The following is a 20,074-nucleotide window of genomic DNA, read 5'->3' as shown; positions in this document are numbered from 1 at the left end:
AGAAGTAACTACCAATATAAGGTAATAAATGATGTATGACAAATAAGTTGTATAGTATGAATGCTACATACGTTCAGAAATCATTTGAAGAGTTGAGGAAAAGCTTAATAAAGAACACGAGCCAGGCATGGTGGCTCATGCCTATAATCCCAGCACTTTGGGAGGCCCAGGCAGGAGGATTGTTTTACCCCAGGCACTCAAGACCAGCTTGGTCAACAGAGCAAGATCACACCTCTCTCTCTCTCTCTCTCTGTCTCTCTCTTAGTGCTAGCACACAGTACAAATTCATCTGATACTTCTTGATATATATACACACACGGTGGGGAGGGAGAGAGAAAATGAGAGAAGGAGGGAGGAGAGGGAGGGAGGGAGGGAAGAAGGGAGAGAGAGAGAGAGAGAGAGAGAGAGCAAGAGACCATAACTGGATCATGAAGATAAACAGAGGAGTACAGTGGTATTTGGCCTCCTATATGGCCCCCAATGATCCCCACTCCCTGGTATTCATGCCCTTGTATAATCCCTTCTCCTTGAATGTAGGCTAAACCTACTGGCTCACTTCTAACAACAGAACAGAGTAGAAGTGATACCACTTCTGAGATCAGGTTAGAAAATGACTGTGGCTTCCATCTAGGGCACTCTTTTCCACTCTCTGGATCTCTTTTGGGTCACCAGCTGCCATGCTGCAGAAATACTCAGGCAGCTTAAGAGAGACCCATATAGTGAGGAACAAAGGCCTGCCAGTAACTATAAGAGTGAGCTTGGAAGCAGATCTTTCCTTGTCCTTCCACCCATTGTCAAGTTTTCAGATGACATTGCCCCAGTCAATACTTAAATTGCAGCCTGTGATAGATCCTGAGTCAGAGGCACTCAGCTCACCTGTGCCCAGATTCCTGATCCATAAAAACTATAAGTATGTGTTGTTCTAAACAACTACATGAGTAATTTCTTATACAATAGATAACTAATACAAGGGCCTTGCAGGCAGTAGGGATAAAACTGTGATGAATACAGAGATGACAGATGTTTATATCTGCAAGGAGGTCCAGGTAAAAATAGGGAGACCAGGAAAGGGCTGCCTCTACCAAAGGATGGTGGATACCTGTGGCACCGCCTACATGTAGAGAAAGGGAGACAGGTCCAATGTACACCCAAAGCTCTGCTCCCCAGTACTGACTTGGCTATGTCTACAGCTTTCCTTGACTTCTTGTGCACTGTTTATGAAACTTTACTTCACTGCCTGATATTATTCATTTATGCTGGGTACATATATAAAACACAAATAAGGGCTACGGGATTTTTAAGTTTAGTACAAAAGCTTAATCTACATTCATTCAAATCCAGGAGGCCTGTGTGTAAAAAGTCCAAAGATAAGGCAAGGTCACTTATTTTTAACTCGATTCTAATTTTAGTAAATCATCTCTTAGGATGCACATAATAGATATTTCAAGCAAGTTTTATTTTTGTTTACCCTGGATACCAAAATTATCTGTATAATCAAGCACATAAGACATTCTAAAAACCCTAAAGCACCACATGATCTAAATAGTGTGAAAACTCATTTGCATTAAAATGTTTCCTTTAAAAGTTAAATTTTTGATACCTTTCGCTATCAAATAACAACAACAAAGAGTAACAGCAAAACCCAGGACACTGAAATAATTGTTACGGTGTCAAGCATAGAACTCAATAGAAATAATCTATAATCACTTCACTGAAGTCCAAATTCTACCATTAACTTACTTTTTTTTAATCTGCCTAAACTTGAGGGGTACAAGTATAATTCTGTTCCATGTATATACTGTGCCCAGATTCCAGACCCATAAAAACTATAAACATTTATTGTTCTAAACAACTACATGAGTAATTTCTTAGACTATAGAAAACTGATATAAGTGCCTTGCAGGCAGTAGGGATGAGACTGCCTGATATTATTTAGTGGTGTAGTCTTGGTTTTAATGCATCCCTCACCTGAACAAAGTTCACTGTACTTGATCTACCATTAACTTCTTATGCAAAATCTCTACTGAATAGAAAGGATGTTAACAAAGCCAAGAAAATGGTGCCTATATTTTACAGTCATCTCACTTGAGTGAGAAAAGTTATTTCTCAATTTTATTTACTTTGGGCTCTAAATGGCTATTTTACTTACCATTTGGAAGCCTGGGGAGTATATAAGCTCTCATCATTAACAGCAGTCGTTAATACATTCTGGTTGACAACATTTAAATACTTCTCAATGTGAATCTGTTACAGAAATGTCAAAGTTTAGGCAATAATTGTGGACTTAAGATACCCAGCTAATTTACTTCGTTAGGTTAATACTCTGAATCCTGTAATTAAGCCAAAACCACAAGATGCTATGTATTATTACATGCCTAAGGTATCATTCGGTATCTCAAGGCCAAATTACTTCAACTATCGCAGAAAGCATAATAAATTGAGACTCAAAGCTGGAGTGACCTGTGGCACACTCTTTTTTTTTTTTTTTTTTTTGAGACAGGGTCTTGCTCTGTGGCCCAGGCTGGAGGGCAGTTGGTGTCATAATGTCTCACTGCAGCCACAACCTCCTGGGCTTAAGCAATCCTTCCACCTCAGCCTCCCGAGCAGCTGGGACCATAGGCACACGCCACCACATCTGGCTAATTTTTTAATTTTTTGTAGAGACAGGGTTTCCCTATATTGCCCAGCCTCTATGGCACTCTTTACCAATAAAATAGTGCACAATAGTCAGTGCATTTTTAGCCAGGTAAATCTACTAGGCAATACAGACATGGAATAGTCTTTTTCTCACAGGGACTTCAAGCAAGCATCCAAAGAAAGCATTTGGTCTTTAGGTAACATTATTTAAATGAGCCAACCCAAAGACTCCAGCTGGGTCCAGCCCTCTCGTCATCAGGTAATATGACAATGATGTGCTACAAAATATACCGCATTTCTCACAGCCTTGGGAGCTGAGAGATGAAGCAGGTAACAGAGTAGATTAAAAGTCTGAATCAAGAGCAGAGACACTGAAAATAAGAGGTCTAGAAGCTGGAGATGGACCTTATTTGGAAGATGGACTCCATTAGCTTGTTTCATAAATGAATATTATCCTGGTCTGAAGACTGGATTCTCCCCTGACCTTAGATCTGTTTGTAATGAAGAAGTTCCTATCTACTTTATTTCTCTGGCCCAATATTGGTATATTTCTTTAGTTTTACCCACTTGATGATAATATTACAAAAACAAATAGCTCAAAATATTTAGGCTATTAGGGGAAAGTCAACTCTTATTTTTTATTTATTTATTTATTTATTTTATTATTATTATTCTTTTGAGACAGGGTCTCACTCTGTAGCCCAGGCTGAAATGCAGTGGAGCAATCAAGGCTCATTGCAGCCTTGACTTCCTGGGCTCAAGTGATCCTCCCACCTCAGACTCCTGAGTAGCTGGGACTACAGGCGTTTGCCACCAGGCCTGGCTAATTTTTTAAAAAATTTTTTGTAGAGATGGGGTTTCACCATGTTGCCCAGGCTGATGTCAAACTCCTGGACTCAAGTGATCTGCTGCCTTGGCCTCCCAAAGTGCTGGGATTACAGGCCTGCACCACTGTGCCCAGCCAACTCTTCTCTTGTGAAATCTCAGTAAATCCCAGAAAATCTGCAATGTATTGGTCAGGTACATTGTTGGATTGACAGTAATTATTTTTCATTGCTTCTTGGCCTTTTGGTTAAGATCAAGTGATAGTAATTATTTTTCATACTCCAAGTTATTTTTATAAAACCACATTTTAGGAGTTGTCACTGCATAATCTTACATTTAACCTACTTAAATTCTTTGTGAAATATGACAGAATATAAATCAATCAGTTAATAATTATCGTGAGAACAAACAACAGAACAAGAATGCTGATGACTGCCCTAAATTCAGCTTTGTTCCAGAATTATGCAGGGTTCTATGAGAACTGCAATTCCTTTTTTCTAGAGGATGCTTTGTATCCTTCCAGTATTTTATTTAATATCTAAAGCTCTACTTACTTTTAACCCCATTTCAGTCCTTTTGATTGCTGTGTCAAGACTCCGAATGTCTAGAGTCTCTCTTTTTTCCTCAGGTGAGAATTTTGTTAATTCCTCCTTTAACTGATAAAGGTCTTCATGGATCTAGAGGTATAAAAAATGAAAAACACTGAAATAATCCACACATAGTCCACCTATAGCAGTTATTTATCTTAAAGGTTTGCAATGTACTTGAATTGGTAGAGACATAAAGCTGACTTTATAGTATTCATTGAAAAGGACCAGTTTTATGGTTGTAAGGCTTTTTTTTTTTTTTTTTTTTTTTGGAGATGGAGTTTCGCTCTGTTGCTCAGGCTGGAGTGCAACGGCGTGATCTCAGCTCACTATAACTTCTGCCGCCCAGGTTCAAGCGATTCTCCTGCCTCAGCCTCCTGAGTAGCTGGGATTACAGGTACATGCCACCACGCCTGGCTAATTTTTGTATTTTTAGTAGAGACAGGGTTTCACCATGTTGGTCAGGCTGGTCTCAAACTCCTGTCCTCATGATCTGTCCACCTCAGCCTCCCAAAGTGCTGGGATTACAGGTGTGAGTCAGCACAACCAGTCTGGTTCTAAGGCATTCTTTTTTTTTTTTTTTTTTTGAGACAGAGTCTAGCTCTGTCGCCCAGGCTAGGGAGTGCAGTGGCCGGATCTCAGCTCACTGCAAGCTCCGCCTCCTGGGTTTACGCCATTCTCCTGCCTCAGCCTCCTGAGTAGCTGGGACTACAGGTGCCCACCACCTCACCCGGCTAGTTTTCGGTATTTTTTAGTAGAGACGGGGTTTCATCGCATTAGCCAGGATGGTCTCGATCTCCTGACCTCGTGATCCGCCCGTCTCGGCCTCCCAAAGTCCTGGGATTACAGGCTTGAGCCACCGCGCCCGGCCCTTCTAAGGCATTCTTTATTGAGAATGCTCTATTATTGTCTCTCAGATTGTGAAAAATGATGCTTTCATATTATTTCTGTTTTTCCTTCTCCCATTAGAAATAGATTTAAGATAACACTGCAACTCAAATGGTTTCTGCTTTCTTAAGTGGTGAAAGAGTTGAGTCAGAGATAAGAGGTTTGTGACAGACCAATTTCTACAAATTGGTTAAGAGGAAAGAAAACAAAAAACTTCCAGCAAAGAAGTTGTAGCAGAAGCAATGTCTTTCAAAAGACTATTGTAAATGTGTTGTCAGTGCCTGTTGGTTTTCCATCCTAGGCTGGGTCTTCCCCACTTACTGCTCTGAAGAAGTAGTTTGGTAGGTGTTGTGACTTTGATTTTGTTTTATGTAGTGAGAAATGAAAATAATCCCTGAAGAAAAAGGAACATATGTTATTACTTTAACATTTTTCCTTCAATTTGTATTTCCTTGGAAATGATGAACATCTCTCCAACATCAGGCACCCTCAGAATAAAATGGGCCCTATGAAATCAGAAAGCACAAGATTTGCTGCATTCATATTAGAAACCAAATTTCAGATAAATACAGATGGCACCAATTATTGTATGGGCTGCTGCCACAAGAAAAACATTTTGTTATGCAAATTTATGAACCCAACACCTGTTTCAGCAATAGTCACACCAATAACAATCTGCAAATTGGGTTGCTAAAGGCATTTTGAAGAAGTTACTTTTTCTCTGTTAGTATAACTGGACTCAACACTGATCCAGACTGTGTTATTAATTAATCTCAAATGTTCCCATGGAGCCAAGTATTCAAAAGATCAGATTTTACATCTTTTCACTGGTGGGCATCACAGTCTGGCAGACACATCTGGTCATTTGTACTCTGCACAAATTGTCAGGTAAGGCCTTCAGAGCTCACAGATTGAAATTTGAACATACCTACTGCTTGCTTATAAGCACTAAGGATAAAGATGTACTTCTTTCTATTGTTTTGTCCAAATTACTGCTGCAAGCTGATTTGCCATCTATCGTCTGGAGACATTTGGAAATTAGAGAGAGGGAGTTCAAGGGCAAGCCCCTTTCTTGGCCTGTAGTTTTTGGTTCCTCCTTTGAATGTACTGACTTTCCCTCTTCTAGTATCTGTAGCTCCATGTATATTTCTGTAACTATGTCTATCAACTACAGGAGGGAGTAAAAACTGTGCCAAAGGTTTGTTTTTTTTCACTTGCCTTGTGTGGACAATGATACTTCCTGACAGAGTTGTGAGATAGTATGTAACAGCCTTGGTACATAGCAAGAACTCAATAAAAGGCAGCTGAATATAATTCCTAGCCCGATCACTTATTAGTCACATGATTTCCATATACATCCACATTTTCTGAATTTCTAATTTCTTTGTTCAGGATAAAAAAGAATTACTCTACTTAAAACTGTTGAATGAAAATGAAAGGAATATGTATGAAAATGAATCAATATAGGCTTTGGTGCTGACAGATGTGAACTGGAATCCTGCTTCGTTCTTTACTAAACTGAATTTGGGAAAGTCACTTAGTCTCTTAGAGGCTTCGTGTTCTCATCTGTAAAATGGGAATAATAATAGCTATCTCAAAACAGTGGCAAGAACAAAATGAGTAAAAATATGTAAGTACTTTGTATAGTGTTAAGCACATAGGAGGGCACTGAACAAATGTTAATTCTCCCCTTCTGAACTGTAAAACCTAGTGAAACTCCTTACAGAGCATTAGTGAAACTAATACTCTGTAAATGTTAATTGAATTTATGTAAATGTTAATTGAATAACTTGCTCCCTAATCTTTCTCAAGAGTTTTTCCTTTTCTTGCTAGTTATTTACTCCTCCCCTCTAACAACCACTCATCTGTTTGTATAATTGCAATAAAGACAAGTACTATAGAAAAAGTTACACTAGACTTGGGTAGAAAAAGAGATTGAGTTCTAAATCTCTGTTCTTTCTTCAAATAGATCCGACTCTACCATATTGAAATTTTACATCTCATCCATCATCTCTGTCATCATCAAACACCTTGTTTTCCATAAATTTTCTACTTGGAGAAAGATTATTATTTTGACAATTTGGGGACAGAGCTACTTAATGAGAAGCCCTTGAAAGATTTAATGCAGCAAAGATTTGCTCTAGACTTTACAAGAGCCACGAAACCAGACTCTATACTGTCAAAAGCAATATAAAATTCCATTTTCTTCATCTCTGCTAGAGTTTGGCTGAGTCATTCCCATTACCTCAATTATCTTTAACTTCTTTCTTCTATTTTTTTTTTTTTTTTTTTTTTTTTTTGAGACAAAGTCTCACTCTTGTCTCCCAGGCTGGAGTGCAATGGCGCGATCTCGGCTCACTGCAACCTCCACCTCCTGGGTTCAAGCGATTCTACTGCCTCAGTCTCCTGAGTAGCTGGGATTATAGGAGCCTGCCACCATGCCCGGCTAATTTTTGTATTTTCAGTAGAGACAGCGTTTCACCATGTTGGCCAGGCTGGTCTACGAACTCTTGACCTCAGATGATCCGCCCGCCTCAGCCTCCCAAAGTGCTGGGATTACAGACATGAGCCACTGCATTCGGCTTTTTTTTTTTTTTTTTTTTTTGACACGGAGTCTAGCTGTGTTGCCCAGGCTGGAGTGTAGTGGCACAATCTCGGCTCACTGCAATCTCCACCTCCTGGGTTCAAGTAATTCTCCCTGCCTCAGCCTCCCAAGTAGTTGGGATTACAGGTGCCTGCCATGATGCTTAGCTAATTTTTGTATTTTTTAGTAGAGACAGGGTTTTGCCATGTTGGCCAGGCTGGTCTTGAACTCCTGACCTCAAGTGATTCACCCGCCTCAGCCTCCCAAAGTTCTGGGATTACAGGCATGAGCCACCACACCTGGCCAACTTCATTCATTTTTATATTGTATGCACCTGACAAATCAGACAGAGAGGTTGATAAGAAAGAATGAAAATAGCAAACTGTCAGTTGAGCTCCCTTATTCCCAAGATCAGTGTTAACACACAATTGTTGTTTTTTTGTGTGTTAACACACAATTGCTGGATTTTAATTAAAAAGCTAATTTTGATTCATAAAATCAGGTAATATTTGTTACACAAACCTGTTTAATATTTGGGTCAAGCAAGCATTTATAAAGATCTGTTAAGAATACACCACATTTTAATGAAGCATAAAAACAAAGCTTCTAAGATTTACAAAGTACGACTGGAAAGTTCCGAGTCGCTACCACACTTCTTCAAGATTACTTCATAAACATGCCATAGCCTATTTAAGGATCAATACATACTGGATGTATTACAATGGGCAAGATGCTTTACTTCTTTGTACTTAAGTGTCTTCTGTAAACTGGAGCTAAAAAATAATACCTACAACACCTAAGCTGTTTAATATGTCTGATTGATACACAGACCTAACTGACCATATTAGGGTGAAGCAAGTCGAAATTTAAAGTACCTCTGCTTTACAGTCTATAGCACACACACACTCACTCACTCACTGATTTGCCAGAAACAATTTGATTGCCTAGGCTAACAAGAAAGGAAGTCTACTTTTACAGTAAATGATGTAGCTTCGGGAAATTGGGACAATCTAGAGTCAGAAGTGAACCTAATCCAAACTATATGTCCTATGGAAGAGGAAAGTGTCCCTATGGAAGAGGAAGAGGTCCAGAGAGGTGAAGTGACTAGCTCAAAGTCGCTACTTATGAGAATGCCAAAGCCATGGTCAGATCTCAGTATTCTGACTCGCCATCAAGTGCTTTCCACTAGACATACTAATTATTGGTAGCCTGTCTGAGGGAAATAAACCATAGCCCCAAATAGAAGTGGAATCCATGTTGGCACATTTGGGTGGTGCTACATACTCACAAATTCTCAGGATTCATTGGGAAAGTAGGGAAAGTCTTCCAAATTTCCTCACTATACATATTCTACATGTAGAGAATAGAATTTTATACTATACAGGAATCAGTCTTAATAATCTGGTTAACAGGTAGGCTCTCTTCCTCTACACAGCCCTTTACTTGATATGTCCACAGGAATCCTTTTAAACAAGTAGGGGTGCAGATCAACAAGGATATGACTATTAGCTCTTCTGACTCATCTCACAAGTCAGTGTCAACAGTTATCTATTACTATAATGTTGTATCCTAGGTAGGAGTCTCCATTATTGTTCTAATTATTTGGAATCTATAAAAAGAGGGGGTATGTGCAGCAAAGAATTAACCTTACCCAAAGAGGGGTCCAGTCTTTGCCCCTGGCTACTGAGAGGTGATCTCTAGGCCCCTGGGATGTCCTGCCTGATAGAAAAGTCTTTGTCTGTCGGCTTTAGCCACCAGACAGTCTAACAACATGATTTATAATGGGTGTTTTGATCCATGCTGTATCAGCTCAGACCTCTGGAACAGTGGGAGACTAAAAGTATTCAGGAGGGGCTGGAGATTAAGGTCAACCACAAGGGCAGTGTGAGATTGAGCCCCAGTAAAAATTCTGGACATCAAAGCCTCAGATAAGCTTCCCTAGTTGCAATATTCTATGCATATTGTCACATATTGTGGTTGGGAGGAAGTAATGCAGGTAATGATGTCCATGACTCCACAGGGGTAAGATTACCAAAAGCTCTGTGTCTGGACCCCTCCTGGATTCTGTCCTAGGCATCTCTTCCCTTGGCTGATTAATTTGTATGCTTTCAGTATAATAAAACTGGAGGTGTGAGCACAGCACTTTCCTGAGTTCTACAAATAGTTCTAGTGAATCATTGAATGTGAGGGTGGTGATGGGGCCCCTAAGTTTGTACCCAGCTTGTCTGAGTGAGGTGGTTCTGGGGACCTCTAAACTTGCAGGTACTGAGTGTTGAAGTTAGGGCAGTTTTTTGGGGACTGTTCCCTCAGACTACGCAGTTTGATTAAATTCATTGCTCGGTGATGGTGAAAGTGAGGGTGATAAAAGATCAGGTAAGATTTAGGTATGATTCTTAAAGGGGAAGTGTATGAAATTGGTGAGTTTAGGGGCTTATATTTGGGAAAAGGTAGATTTAGGGAAATCTCTCCTAGATGGGAGGTAAGAGATCAAAATTCTGCCAGAAAAAATAGATCCCTTTCATAAGACCCACTTCAGACCGACTGAGTGACAGTCCTGATAGAGTGACCTTACACAAATGACTTCAAGACTTACTCAAATGCAGCTATTATATATGTGATAGTTAAAACCGATGATATACGTGGAAACATCTTAAAGCTACCTCACATAAATGTGAAAACAAAATGCCATAATCATTTCAGAAACATCTTAGTGCAACTGTTACAAATTGTCCTGTATTGGACAAGACTTCCTTGACATTTCCCCTCTCAAATTAAATAGCTCTTTCACCAAGTTTCCAAATGTTACATCTTTTCATTCCAAGTTATCTTGATTTTTCCGTGTATGTGTTCCCCAACAAGGAACATTTAGATCTAAAAAACTGGGGAGTTTAAGAAAAGCAATGCACATATTTCAATTTGTCTCCAAATTTCTTATCACCGCCTAGAGTGTCTGATTTGTCTCTCCTCCGCTCCCGACATCATGGGTTCAAATTTTTCAGAATGTAACATTTAAAAATGGGGCCTCAGCGTGAGTTTTCCCAGAGGCAGAAAGGTCGTACTTTTGGGGCGTAACCTACACGGTAAGTCACCGGGAGTGCGCTGAGCCGTGGGGGAAGGTCTGGGTGGGCATTTTGGGGAGCCTTTTGCGTGTAGAAGGCAGTCTAGGGACGGCGCACCAAATGGCTAAGCGCCGGTGAATTGGCGCGCGGGGCCTCGCTCGGAAGTGGCGCGGCTGGGCAGGGCCAGGGGAGGCCCGTTTCCCACCTGGATTAAGATGGATCCGACAGGGTCGTGGTTTTCAGCGTTCTGAGCCATGGCTAGGTCAGGGAATTGCTACCTCCACGGAGGCGCGGTTTCCAAGCATGGAAACCTTCAGCCGGGGCCGCTCGTCCCCATGGCAACAACACGCGCGGCCTGGCCTGTTCCACGCTGGGAGCGGAAGGGGGCCTGGGGGCGGGGTCAGGGCAGCCTGGTCATTCCGAGAACGCCCTCCCCGGCGTGTCTCCCCCTCGCACCGGCGGCCATGGTGCAGTCCAAGGCGGAAGCGGCTGCCAGACGGAACCGGCTCGCGAGCGCAGCTATGGCTGCGGGCGTACCCTGTGCGTTGGTCACCAGCTGCTCCTCCGCCTTCTCTGGAGACCAGCTGGTCCAACGTGAGTAGACAGGCACCTGGGCCGACCTCCAAGGCCCCTGAGCCTCGGCGGGCGACAGACCCAGCCCCTCGGCCTCTCTGGGCCTTGTCCTTGCCGCGGGCCCTGCGTTCTTCCTCCAATCAGTGGAGGCGCCCGGTCACCCCAGGTGGCTGCCCCTGGCTCTTAATCTCGTGCTTTTCTGCCCACTCGGCCCTCTTCTGCGTTCCTTTCGGCTTCTTGTGTAAAGTGAGACTGATTTCCCGCTCTGCCCAGCCCAGCCCACAGGTTTTTGCGAGGATCCGTTGAGATGAACCTGAAGGCTCTGCGGAAAGTGCGCTAGGTTACAGGAGTGTAAGGTGCTGGAATTGTTGATATCGTGGTGTTGCTATCCTTGCTGCTCTGGGGAGTGTTTCCTTTGAATTCTTGGTTGCTTCTTAATGTGTACATTATAAGACTTCTTAGCTTTGTCCCCTACACTCTAGTTATTCACGCCTTTCTTCTGAGGCATGGGCTCTCCGCCAACATGAGTTTTGGGGTATGACTGGGCTAGTGCTTTTGCTTATAGACCCTTATAATGGCTGTCAGACTTAGTAACTCTTAAAAGAGAGAACATGGGACTGAATCATAAGCCAGCTCTACTAAAGGGCTCTGTGAAGTTGAATTATAGGTAACTCAAGACTTCTGTTTTAAGAGTATGGCTTAGAATCAGAGTAGTAACTTAGCTGTATGATCTCGAGCAAGTCACCTAATCTACCTACCTACCTACCTTCCTTCTTTTCTTCCTTCTTTCTTCCTTACCTTTCCTTTCCTTTTCTTTCTTTTTCTTTTTCTTTTTCTCTGTTGTGTTCTGTTCTATTCTGTTGACGGAATCTTGCTCTGTCGCCCAGGCTGGAGTGCATTGATGCGATCATAGCTCACTTCAGCGTGGAACTCCTGGGCTCAAGTGATCCTCCGGCCTCAGTCTCCCAAGTAGCTGGAACTACAGGCTCACACCACGAACCTTGGCTATTTTTTTTATTTTTTGTAGAGCCAGGGTCTTGCTACGTTGCTCAGGGTGGTCTCCAACTCCTGGTTTCAAGTGATCCTCCTGTCTTGGCCTCCCGAAGTGCTGAGATTACAGGCGTGAGCCACTGTGCCTGGCTACCCTTCACTTTCTCTTTTGTCTCCTTTTTTTAATTTTTATTTTGAGATAGGGTCTCACTCGGCTGCCCAGGCTGGAGTGCAGTGGCGTTATCTCGGCTCACTGCAACTTCTGCCTCCTGGGCTCAAGCCATCCCCCCACCTCAGCCTCCCAAGTATCTGGGACTACAACTGGGTGCCACCATGCCCGGCTAATTGCCCCCCCACCCCCAATCATACGGGTTTGGCCATGTTGCCCAGGCTGGTCTGGAGCTCCTGGGCTCAAGTGATCTGCCTGCTTTGGCCTCCCAAAGTGCTGGGATTACAGGTGTGAGTCACCACCGCGCCCAGCCCCTTCACCTTCTATCTATAAAGTAGGGATAATTTTCACAGGATTGTGCTTAACCAAAGCCTGGCACATAGTAAACATTTGGTAAATCATAGACATTATTATTTAGGCACGTTACTATCTCTGTAACCCTCAATTTCCTGATCCTTAAAATGGGGCATATGAGCCTATTTCAGGAGTATTTGAAGGACAGATGATGTGACATTTTGAACACACTTTGTAAACTGTAAAGCATTGTATAATTATAATTTCTTTGCTACACCTGTCAAATGACAGAATTAGGTAAGATGTCCCTTCAGTGCAGATATTATATGACTTAGTTAACATTTGTGATCACTTAGAAAGTTCCTTGCTAGGGTAAATAGTATTTAACTAAGTGGTAACTAGCTGGTCTAATTAGGCCATTTTGCTACCTTTAAGCAGCGCTCCTTCCCATTTCCTCCCTTCCCTCCTTTCTTCCTTCTTTTCTTCCTTCCTTCCTCTTTTTTTGTTTCATTGTGAAACTAGTGTATACTTATTAAGTAAAATTTAGCATACAGAGAAAAGAAAATAGCCATAGTCTCATTATTCAACTACAAATACTGCTAACATTTCTTTCCAGTCTTTTTTTCCAATGCAGTTTCTTAAAAAGAAATAATTGTAATTACATTTGATACACAGTTATTTCTTTTTTTTTTTGAGACAAAGTCTCACTCTGTAGCCCAGGCTGGAGTGCAGTGGCGCGATCTTGGCTCACTGCAAGCTCTGCCTCCCGGGTTCACGCCGTTCTCCTGCCTCAGCCTCCCGAGTATCTGGGACTACAGGCGCCTGCCACCACACCTGGCTAATTTTTTGTATTTTTAGTGGAGACGGGATTTCACTCTGTTAGCCAGGATAGTCTTGATTTCCTGACCTCGTGATCCACCTGCCTCGACCTCCCAAAGTGCTGGGATTACAGGTGTGAGCCACCACACCTGGCCATTTTTAAAATCTTTTAAATACACAGTTCTTATCCTGAGATTTATCAAAAATCAGTTTCTCACATTTATCCGTCTAGTGAATAAACCAGAATTTGCTCAAGATTCTTAAAGATGTAACTAACTTTCCAAAAGACTTACATGCATTTGGAATCCTATTAGCGATACATGAAAGTCTTTTGAAGACATTCTCAGGAATGTTAATTATTCTGTTGGCTACAGTGCTCTGTTGTGTGCTTTAACGATCCCAAAGGGCAAACATGGTCACTGCCTTGAAGTAGCTGATTACCTGTAGTTAGCAAATAGTAACATTGTACTTCTGTAAAGTGTATTAGCATTATTGGGGGTAAAATTAATTCTGTAAAATAATCCATTTTATCTCTGTATGTAAAATGCTCTTAGATAATTCCAATTCGGGTTAAAATCAGTTGACCTTTCCATTGCAACTCGTTACTGTCATGTAGTAAAAAATAAAAGAACAGCTAGTGAGCAGATTGCTTGAATAAGGAAAAGTGAACCATAAAAGAGGGCTTATCATTTCTTCCAAGGTTATGAGTAGGATAGCAGTGGATAGTGTTAAAATGAAATATTTGCTGAGCATTCATTCTTTGACTGTAATTAAAGATGGGATTAAATTAATCACAGGTTGACTCTAATTCTGAGGTAAGAGATGGAGCCCGCATAATATTTTGTCAAGTGTTCGGTGATATTAGGCTGTAGAATAGTTTTGGATTGAATTGGATCTGCATTTTTGGGAAGGTTTGGTTCTACTTCATGTATCAGCGAGAGAAACCTTTAGTGTTCTCCCATTTCTCTTTCCTTGGACGTCTGATCTATCTTATCTTAGTGCTTTTAACCACCAGTGGGAAATATAACCAAATAACAGTTTATTAGAAATATTCTTAAAATAGTCCAAATGCAGTGGCACATGCTTGGAATTCCAACACTTTGGGAGGCCAGGGCGGGAGGATCATTTGAGCCCAGGAGTTCAAGACCAGCCTGGGCAACATAGGGAGACCTAGTCTCTACAAAATAAAAATAAAAATGTTAACAAATTAGCCGGGCATGGTGGTATGTGCCTGTTGTCCTAGCTCCTTGGAATGCTGAGGTGGGAGGATTGCTTGAGCCTGGGAGATCGAGGCTGCAGTGAGTTCTGATGGTACTACTGCCTTCCAGCCTAGGCGACAGAGCGAGACCCTGTCTCAGATACACACACACTTAAAGTAAGAATCACTAGGTCTCTACTATGCGTAAAGTGCATGCATGGACTTAATTAGAAACTTTTTCTTTTTGTCACTCAAAGGTCTTATTTGTGGTATTCTGTGTGGATGTCTGACATCGGATAAAAGGGGCATTACTGACAGGGTAGAGTTTTTATTTTATTTTGTTTTATTTTATTTTATTTTAATTTTTTTTGAGACAGAGTCTCGCCCTGTTGCCCAGGCTGGAGTGCAGTGGCACAATCTCGGCTCACTGCAAGCTCCGCCTCCCAGGTTCACACCGTTCACCTGCCTCAGCCTCCCGAGTAGCTGGGACTACAGGCACCCGCCACCACGCCTGGCTAATTTTTTCTGTTTTTTAGTAGTGACGGGGTTTCACCATGTTAGCCAGGATGGTCTCGATGTCCTGACCTCGTGATCCGCCCGTCTTGGCCTCCCAAAGTGCTGGGATTACAGGCATGAGCCACCGTGCCCAGCGACAGGGTAGACTTTTTAAAGGGAAATGAAGCCTCAGGATGCTTGAAGGACTTGTAATACATGATATGAGAGCAAATGTCTACTCCACAGCCAGAGCTCTTTCCACCTCACATATATTTTACCAAAGTTTTACTTTATTCTGGAAAAGTATATTCTGATGAATATTTATTAAACACAGAGATAGTCTCTGTTCCAGTTACTGCAGCTAAAATAATGCCTAAGATACTGTTCCTGCCCTTGAGAGGAATGTAGAAAATGTATCCTCCGTGGCTCATGCCTGTAATGCCAGCACTTTGGGAGGCCAAGGCAGGCAAATTACTTGAGGTCAGGAGTTCATAACCAGCCTGGCCAATGTGGAGAAACCCCATCTCTACTAAAAATTCAAAAATTAGTTGGGCATGGTGGTGCAATGCCTATAATCCTAGCTACTCAGGTGGCTGAGGCAGGAGGATCACTTGAACTCAGCAGGCAGAGGTTGCAGTGAGCCGAGATCATGCCACTGCACACCACCCTGGGTGACAGTGCGACCCTGTCTCAAAGTCTCAAGAAAAAATAAAAGAAAGAAGAAAGTGTATGCCCCACCTGTGAAAATATTAAAGTGAAGATACGTAAGTTTTAGCATCTTACTGTACTTCCCTAGAAGGAACTTTAGATAGAAAAGTCCCTGGAAACTTGTTAGGTTTTAAAGTATGTAATGCCGACTCAGCAACTGTAGTCCATTCAGTTTCTACATCTGAACGAAATTCTTTCTTTTAGTGAAATGTAGGAATCTGGAGCTCTTATAATCATAACAAGCATTCATATGTATACCTGTACTCTTCCAAAATATGTGTTCACATTATTTAGTTTGGTCCTTGTATCCCTGTGAAGGTAGGTTGTGTCCATTTTACAGATGAAGAAACTGTGCTTTGGAAATACTAAATGACTTGCCCAGGTGCTGAAGCATATGTTCAAATTCAGGATTTGTATGCACAGGAATGTGTGAATGTAATGTGTTGAGATTCCTTAGCAGTCAGAACTATTTAAATTTAAGGTCGTGGCACTGGTGTAAGCAATGATAGAGAAGATTAACCCCTAAATGGTTTTAAATATGCTCACATTGCCTATTTGGGATGATTAATTCTGAATGGAGGGGGAAAAATTGTTGCCGTTGAAACCAATATAGGTCTTCTGGGCAACAGAGGACCTATATTAAATGGAGCATTATTTAATATGTGTATTGTATTAAATACTTATTAAAAAGAGCATTGTGCATACCTGACAGGTAGTCTAACAATGTCTGGATTTTTATTTTCTCAATTGAGTGAACTCAGAGATGATATGTATTGGTGATTCTTACTGTACAGGATTAACATTAAAAATAAAGGGTTGTTCGAAATCATTTCTGACATCTCTTCTAGATGTAAAATTCTGTGTTATTGGCCGGGCGTGGTGGCTCACACCTGTAATCCCAGCACTTTGCGAGGCTGAAGGGGGCTGATCACCTGAGTTCAGGAGTTCGAGAGCAGCCTGGCCAACATGGTGAAACACTATCTCTACTAAAAATGCAAAAATTAGCCGGGCATGGTGGTGCGCACCTGTAATCCCAGCTATTCAGGAGGTTGAGGCAGGAGGATTGCTTGAACCCGGGAGGCAGAGGTTAAAGTAAGCTCAGATCACGCCACTGCACTCCAGCCTGGGCGACAAAGTGAGACCCTGTCTCAAAAAAAAAAAAAAAAATCTGTGTTATTATGTTACTTATTTTTATGCAAGATTTATGTAATGCTTCTTAACTTGACTTAATGTTTTTCCTGTTTTAGTTTTTGAGAACTTAGGAATCAAGCCTTATATTTAAGGTTGCAGTAGATGACTTGAGTAGAAAATTTAACCTTTTGTGTTTGAAATTCAGATGCATTTACCCATAGAAACCACCCTCCGGTCCTCAGGTTTCTGAAACTGCAGAACCAGAAAGCACAATTATATAATGGGTAAACTAGGCTTTGGAGAGTTACACAGGAAAGCCAGCCATATTCGTGACATTGCTGCTTTGGAAAATATGCATTCTTCTGCAAGATTGGGAGTTTGTTTCTAGGTCTGTCAGACTCCTATACTTACAAAAGTACCTTCAAGTAATTTACTAAAGAGAACATTATTATTTCAAAGGTAGAGGCTTTTGTGCTGCTTTGACACTATTGTCTAGGAACAGAATGGAGATAAAAACTTAAGTCTTCAAATGTGCATTTTTCTGCAGCTACTTGAGGTATTCTGAGTGCACCCTTTGGTTTACTCTGGGAATAAGTAATTTTTACTTAAGCAAAGTTACTTATTTTGTTGTGGTAAGAGGACTCTGCCTTTGATTGGACTGTATGTTTCCAAGTCTTTATTTTCTTCAAAGAATGGAAGATTGGGCCAGCAAGATGAACCGCAAGGGCCTCGAGCTGTCATCACAGAGTGATTCAGTAGATGGTCAGATGAGGGCATTGATTTCAACTGATGGGTGAGGGAACTGATTGTTTTTAGCTATGATACTTAATATATTTATATTTTTTCAACCAACATTGAAAGAAGGACTGATTTTTGTGTTTATGTTTATTTAAAGAGGGAGGTTGTCATCAATCTAGGAGGAAGAGATGCTTAAATGTTCACATTTTCTCCAGACCCAAAGGGACTTCAAAAAAAAAACATGTCTACATTACGTTCCAGTATGTGTGTATGTGAAATTAAAGCTCAGTATAGCTGTGGTTTCCCAAAGTTGTTCAGTTCCCAAAAGCTGGGGAGCCAAGATTCAATTCTAGTTCTATACATGTAAAATATGGTCAACTTAGCAACTAGACTGTGTGGATTCAGAGTGCAGGTGGCAGTAGGAGAAATTGCAGTAGATGATTTTACTATTAAAATGAAAACGTCTATTGCTCTCAAAATCAGTTTACAATTAGTTTATTTTTTGATGGTAGTTGAAACCTTAGTAGATAAAGTGTGGTAAGTTAAATAATAAATGAAAATGACTCTATTGGTGTGCAGTTTGTTACCTTGTGGAGTAGAGAATTTGACTTTTTGTGTGAGGTTTTAGACTAACTAGTCTTTTAGATATTGTTGATGTGTGAAATGATTATAAGGTGTTCTTTCATTAAATGGCATACCCATAAATGAGGGGGTGGTGGAGAGTAGGAGGAGAAATACCAGTGGAACAGTATTACACATCGGCCCATATTGTACAAAACCACTTATGATACAGAGAATATTGTATCATCCTGGAGGGTTCTGAGCATGTTTAGAATCAGACTTTTATTTCTGGACCATCTAACTGCTTTGTTTTTGTATGGCAAAAGGTAAAAATCTAGAAAGTATGCAGTGGTCATTTGGTTTGAGCAACTTGCTGCCTTTTCCCTCAAGGAATATGCCCCAATAATTCATCAACAAATAATGGCACTCAACAAATAATGCAATCTGATATAAAATCATTTTTTGTAAGATCAAGGTGTGTCCAGAATTGGTTTCTTCCGGTGGGTTCTTGGTCTCGCTGACTTCAAGAATGAAGCTGTGGACCCTCGCGGTGAGTGTTACAGTTCTTAAAGATGGTGTGTGCGGAGTTTGTTCCTTCAGATGTTCAGATGTGTCTGGAGTTTCTTCCTTCCGGTGGGTTCCTGGTCTCGCTGACTTCAGGAGTGAAGCCGCAGACCTTGGCAGTGAGTGTTACAGCTCTTAAAGGTGGTGCATCCGGAGTTGTTTGTTCCTCCCGGTCGCTTCATGGTCTCGCTGACTTCAGGAGTGAAGCTGCAGACTCACGGTGAGTGTTACAGCTCATAAAGGTAGTGCGGACCCAAAGAGTGAGCAGCAGCAAGATGTATTGTGAAGAGCAAAAGAACAAAGCTTCCACAGCATGGAAGGGACCCGAGCTGGTTGCTGCTGCTGGCTCAGGTGGCCAGCTTTTATTCCCTTATTTGGCCCTGTCTACATCCTGCTGATTGGTCCATTTTACAGAGTACTGATTGGTCCATTTTATAGAGTGCTGATTGGTGCATTTACAATCCTTTAGCTAGACACAGAGTGCTGATTGGTGCGTTTTTACAGAGTGCTGATTGGTGTGTTTACAATCCTTTAGCTAGGCAGAAAAGTTCTCCAAGTCCCCACTCAACTCAGGAAGTCCGGCTGGCTTTACCTCTCAATCACCCCTCTAAACAGGACACCCCAGTTGCTGTTAGGAATTGGACAATGACCACTCTAGCTACTGCCTGCTCGATAGGGGCAAAGAAGGGGCCCTGCAGTTGTAGTGTCCTCCAGAGGGGAACTCTTTAGGCCAGTGAAAGGGCCAGCAGGTTGGTCCAGGGGTCCTCAGTAGAATTTGTTAGTTGAGCTCATTTGGGGTTCCATTTGTAAGACCATCTGTTGCTTGATGGCCTCGATCCTAGAGGAAACAAATTTGACAAAGAGGTTAAAAATACAGGGCCCGAAGGCAAGTAATAGCAAGATGGCTGTCATGGGACCTAGAAAGGGGAGAAGCCATGTTGCCCAACTCCAGAGGTTGGTATAAGAGTTTGAAAGGTGTTGTCTGATTTCTGAAGCCTTTTTCTGTAAATGCGTGGCAGCCTCTCATACTATCTCTGATTGGTTAGTGTAAAAACAACACTCTTCCCTTAAGAAGGTGCAGAGTCCTCCTTTCTCAGCAGTGAGGAGGTCTAGGCCTCAGCGGTTTTGGAGAGTCACTGCTGTGAAAGTCTATTTGGGATCGTTAAGGATAGATATCGTTATTTCTTGCAAACTGTCTGAGAAATCCATTGAGAATGTTGGTAGTAGGATAATACATGTTACACTGTTAACTTT

The 20,074-nt window shown here is 41.6% G+C and overlaps 2 protein-coding genes across 4 annotated transcripts in view; one reads left to right on the top strand and one right to left on the bottom strand.

Annotated features, from left to right (window-relative positions):
- IQCH (IQ motif containing H) overlaps positions 1-10,973 on the bottom strand; it is a 259,181-nt gene extending 248,208 nt beyond the window's left edge. Inside the window, exons 1-3 of one of the 2 annotated variants that reach the window (XM_073012272.1) lie at positions 10,786-10,973; positions 4,017-4,139; positions 2,150-2,244 (exon numbers count right to left, since the gene is read on the bottom strand). In XM_073012272.1, coding sequence (XP_072868373.1) covers positions 2,150-2,244; positions 4,017-4,139; positions 10,786-10,836 — 269 coding nt within the window. In that variant the 5' untranslated portion in view covers positions 10,837-10,973. The remainder of the gene's footprint in view (positions 1-2,149; positions 2,245-4,016; positions 4,140-10,785) is intronic. The other variant, XM_073012271.1, reaches the window with a different exon arrangement.
- Positions 10,974-11,046: 73 nt separating this feature from the next.
- The window catches only part of AAGAB (alpha and gamma adaptin binding protein), a 59,988-nt gene continuing 50,960 nt past the window's right edge, over positions 11,047-20,074 (top strand). Inside the window, exon 1 of one of the 2 annotated variants that reach the window (XM_008016144.3) lies at positions 11,047-11,174. In XM_008016144.3, coding sequence (XP_008014335.3) covers positions 11,102-11,174 — 73 coding nt within the window. In that variant the 5' untranslated portion in view covers positions 11,047-11,101. Of the gene's footprint in view, positions 11,175-11,195; positions 11,510-20,074 lie in introns of those variants that run through there. The other variant, XM_008016145.3, reaches the window with a different exon arrangement.

Source organism: Chlorocebus sabaeus, chromosome 26 (genome assembly GCF_047675955.1).
Source record: "Chlorocebus sabaeus isolate Y175 chromosome 26, mChlSab1.0.hap1, whole genome shotgun sequence".
NCBI classification, from domain to species: Eukaryota; Metazoa; Chordata; class Mammalia; order Primates; family Cercopithecidae; genus Chlorocebus; species Chlorocebus sabaeus.
The sequence above is the reverse complement of the archived record's forward strand: the minus strand, read 5'-3'. Positions and strand labels throughout refer to the sequence as shown.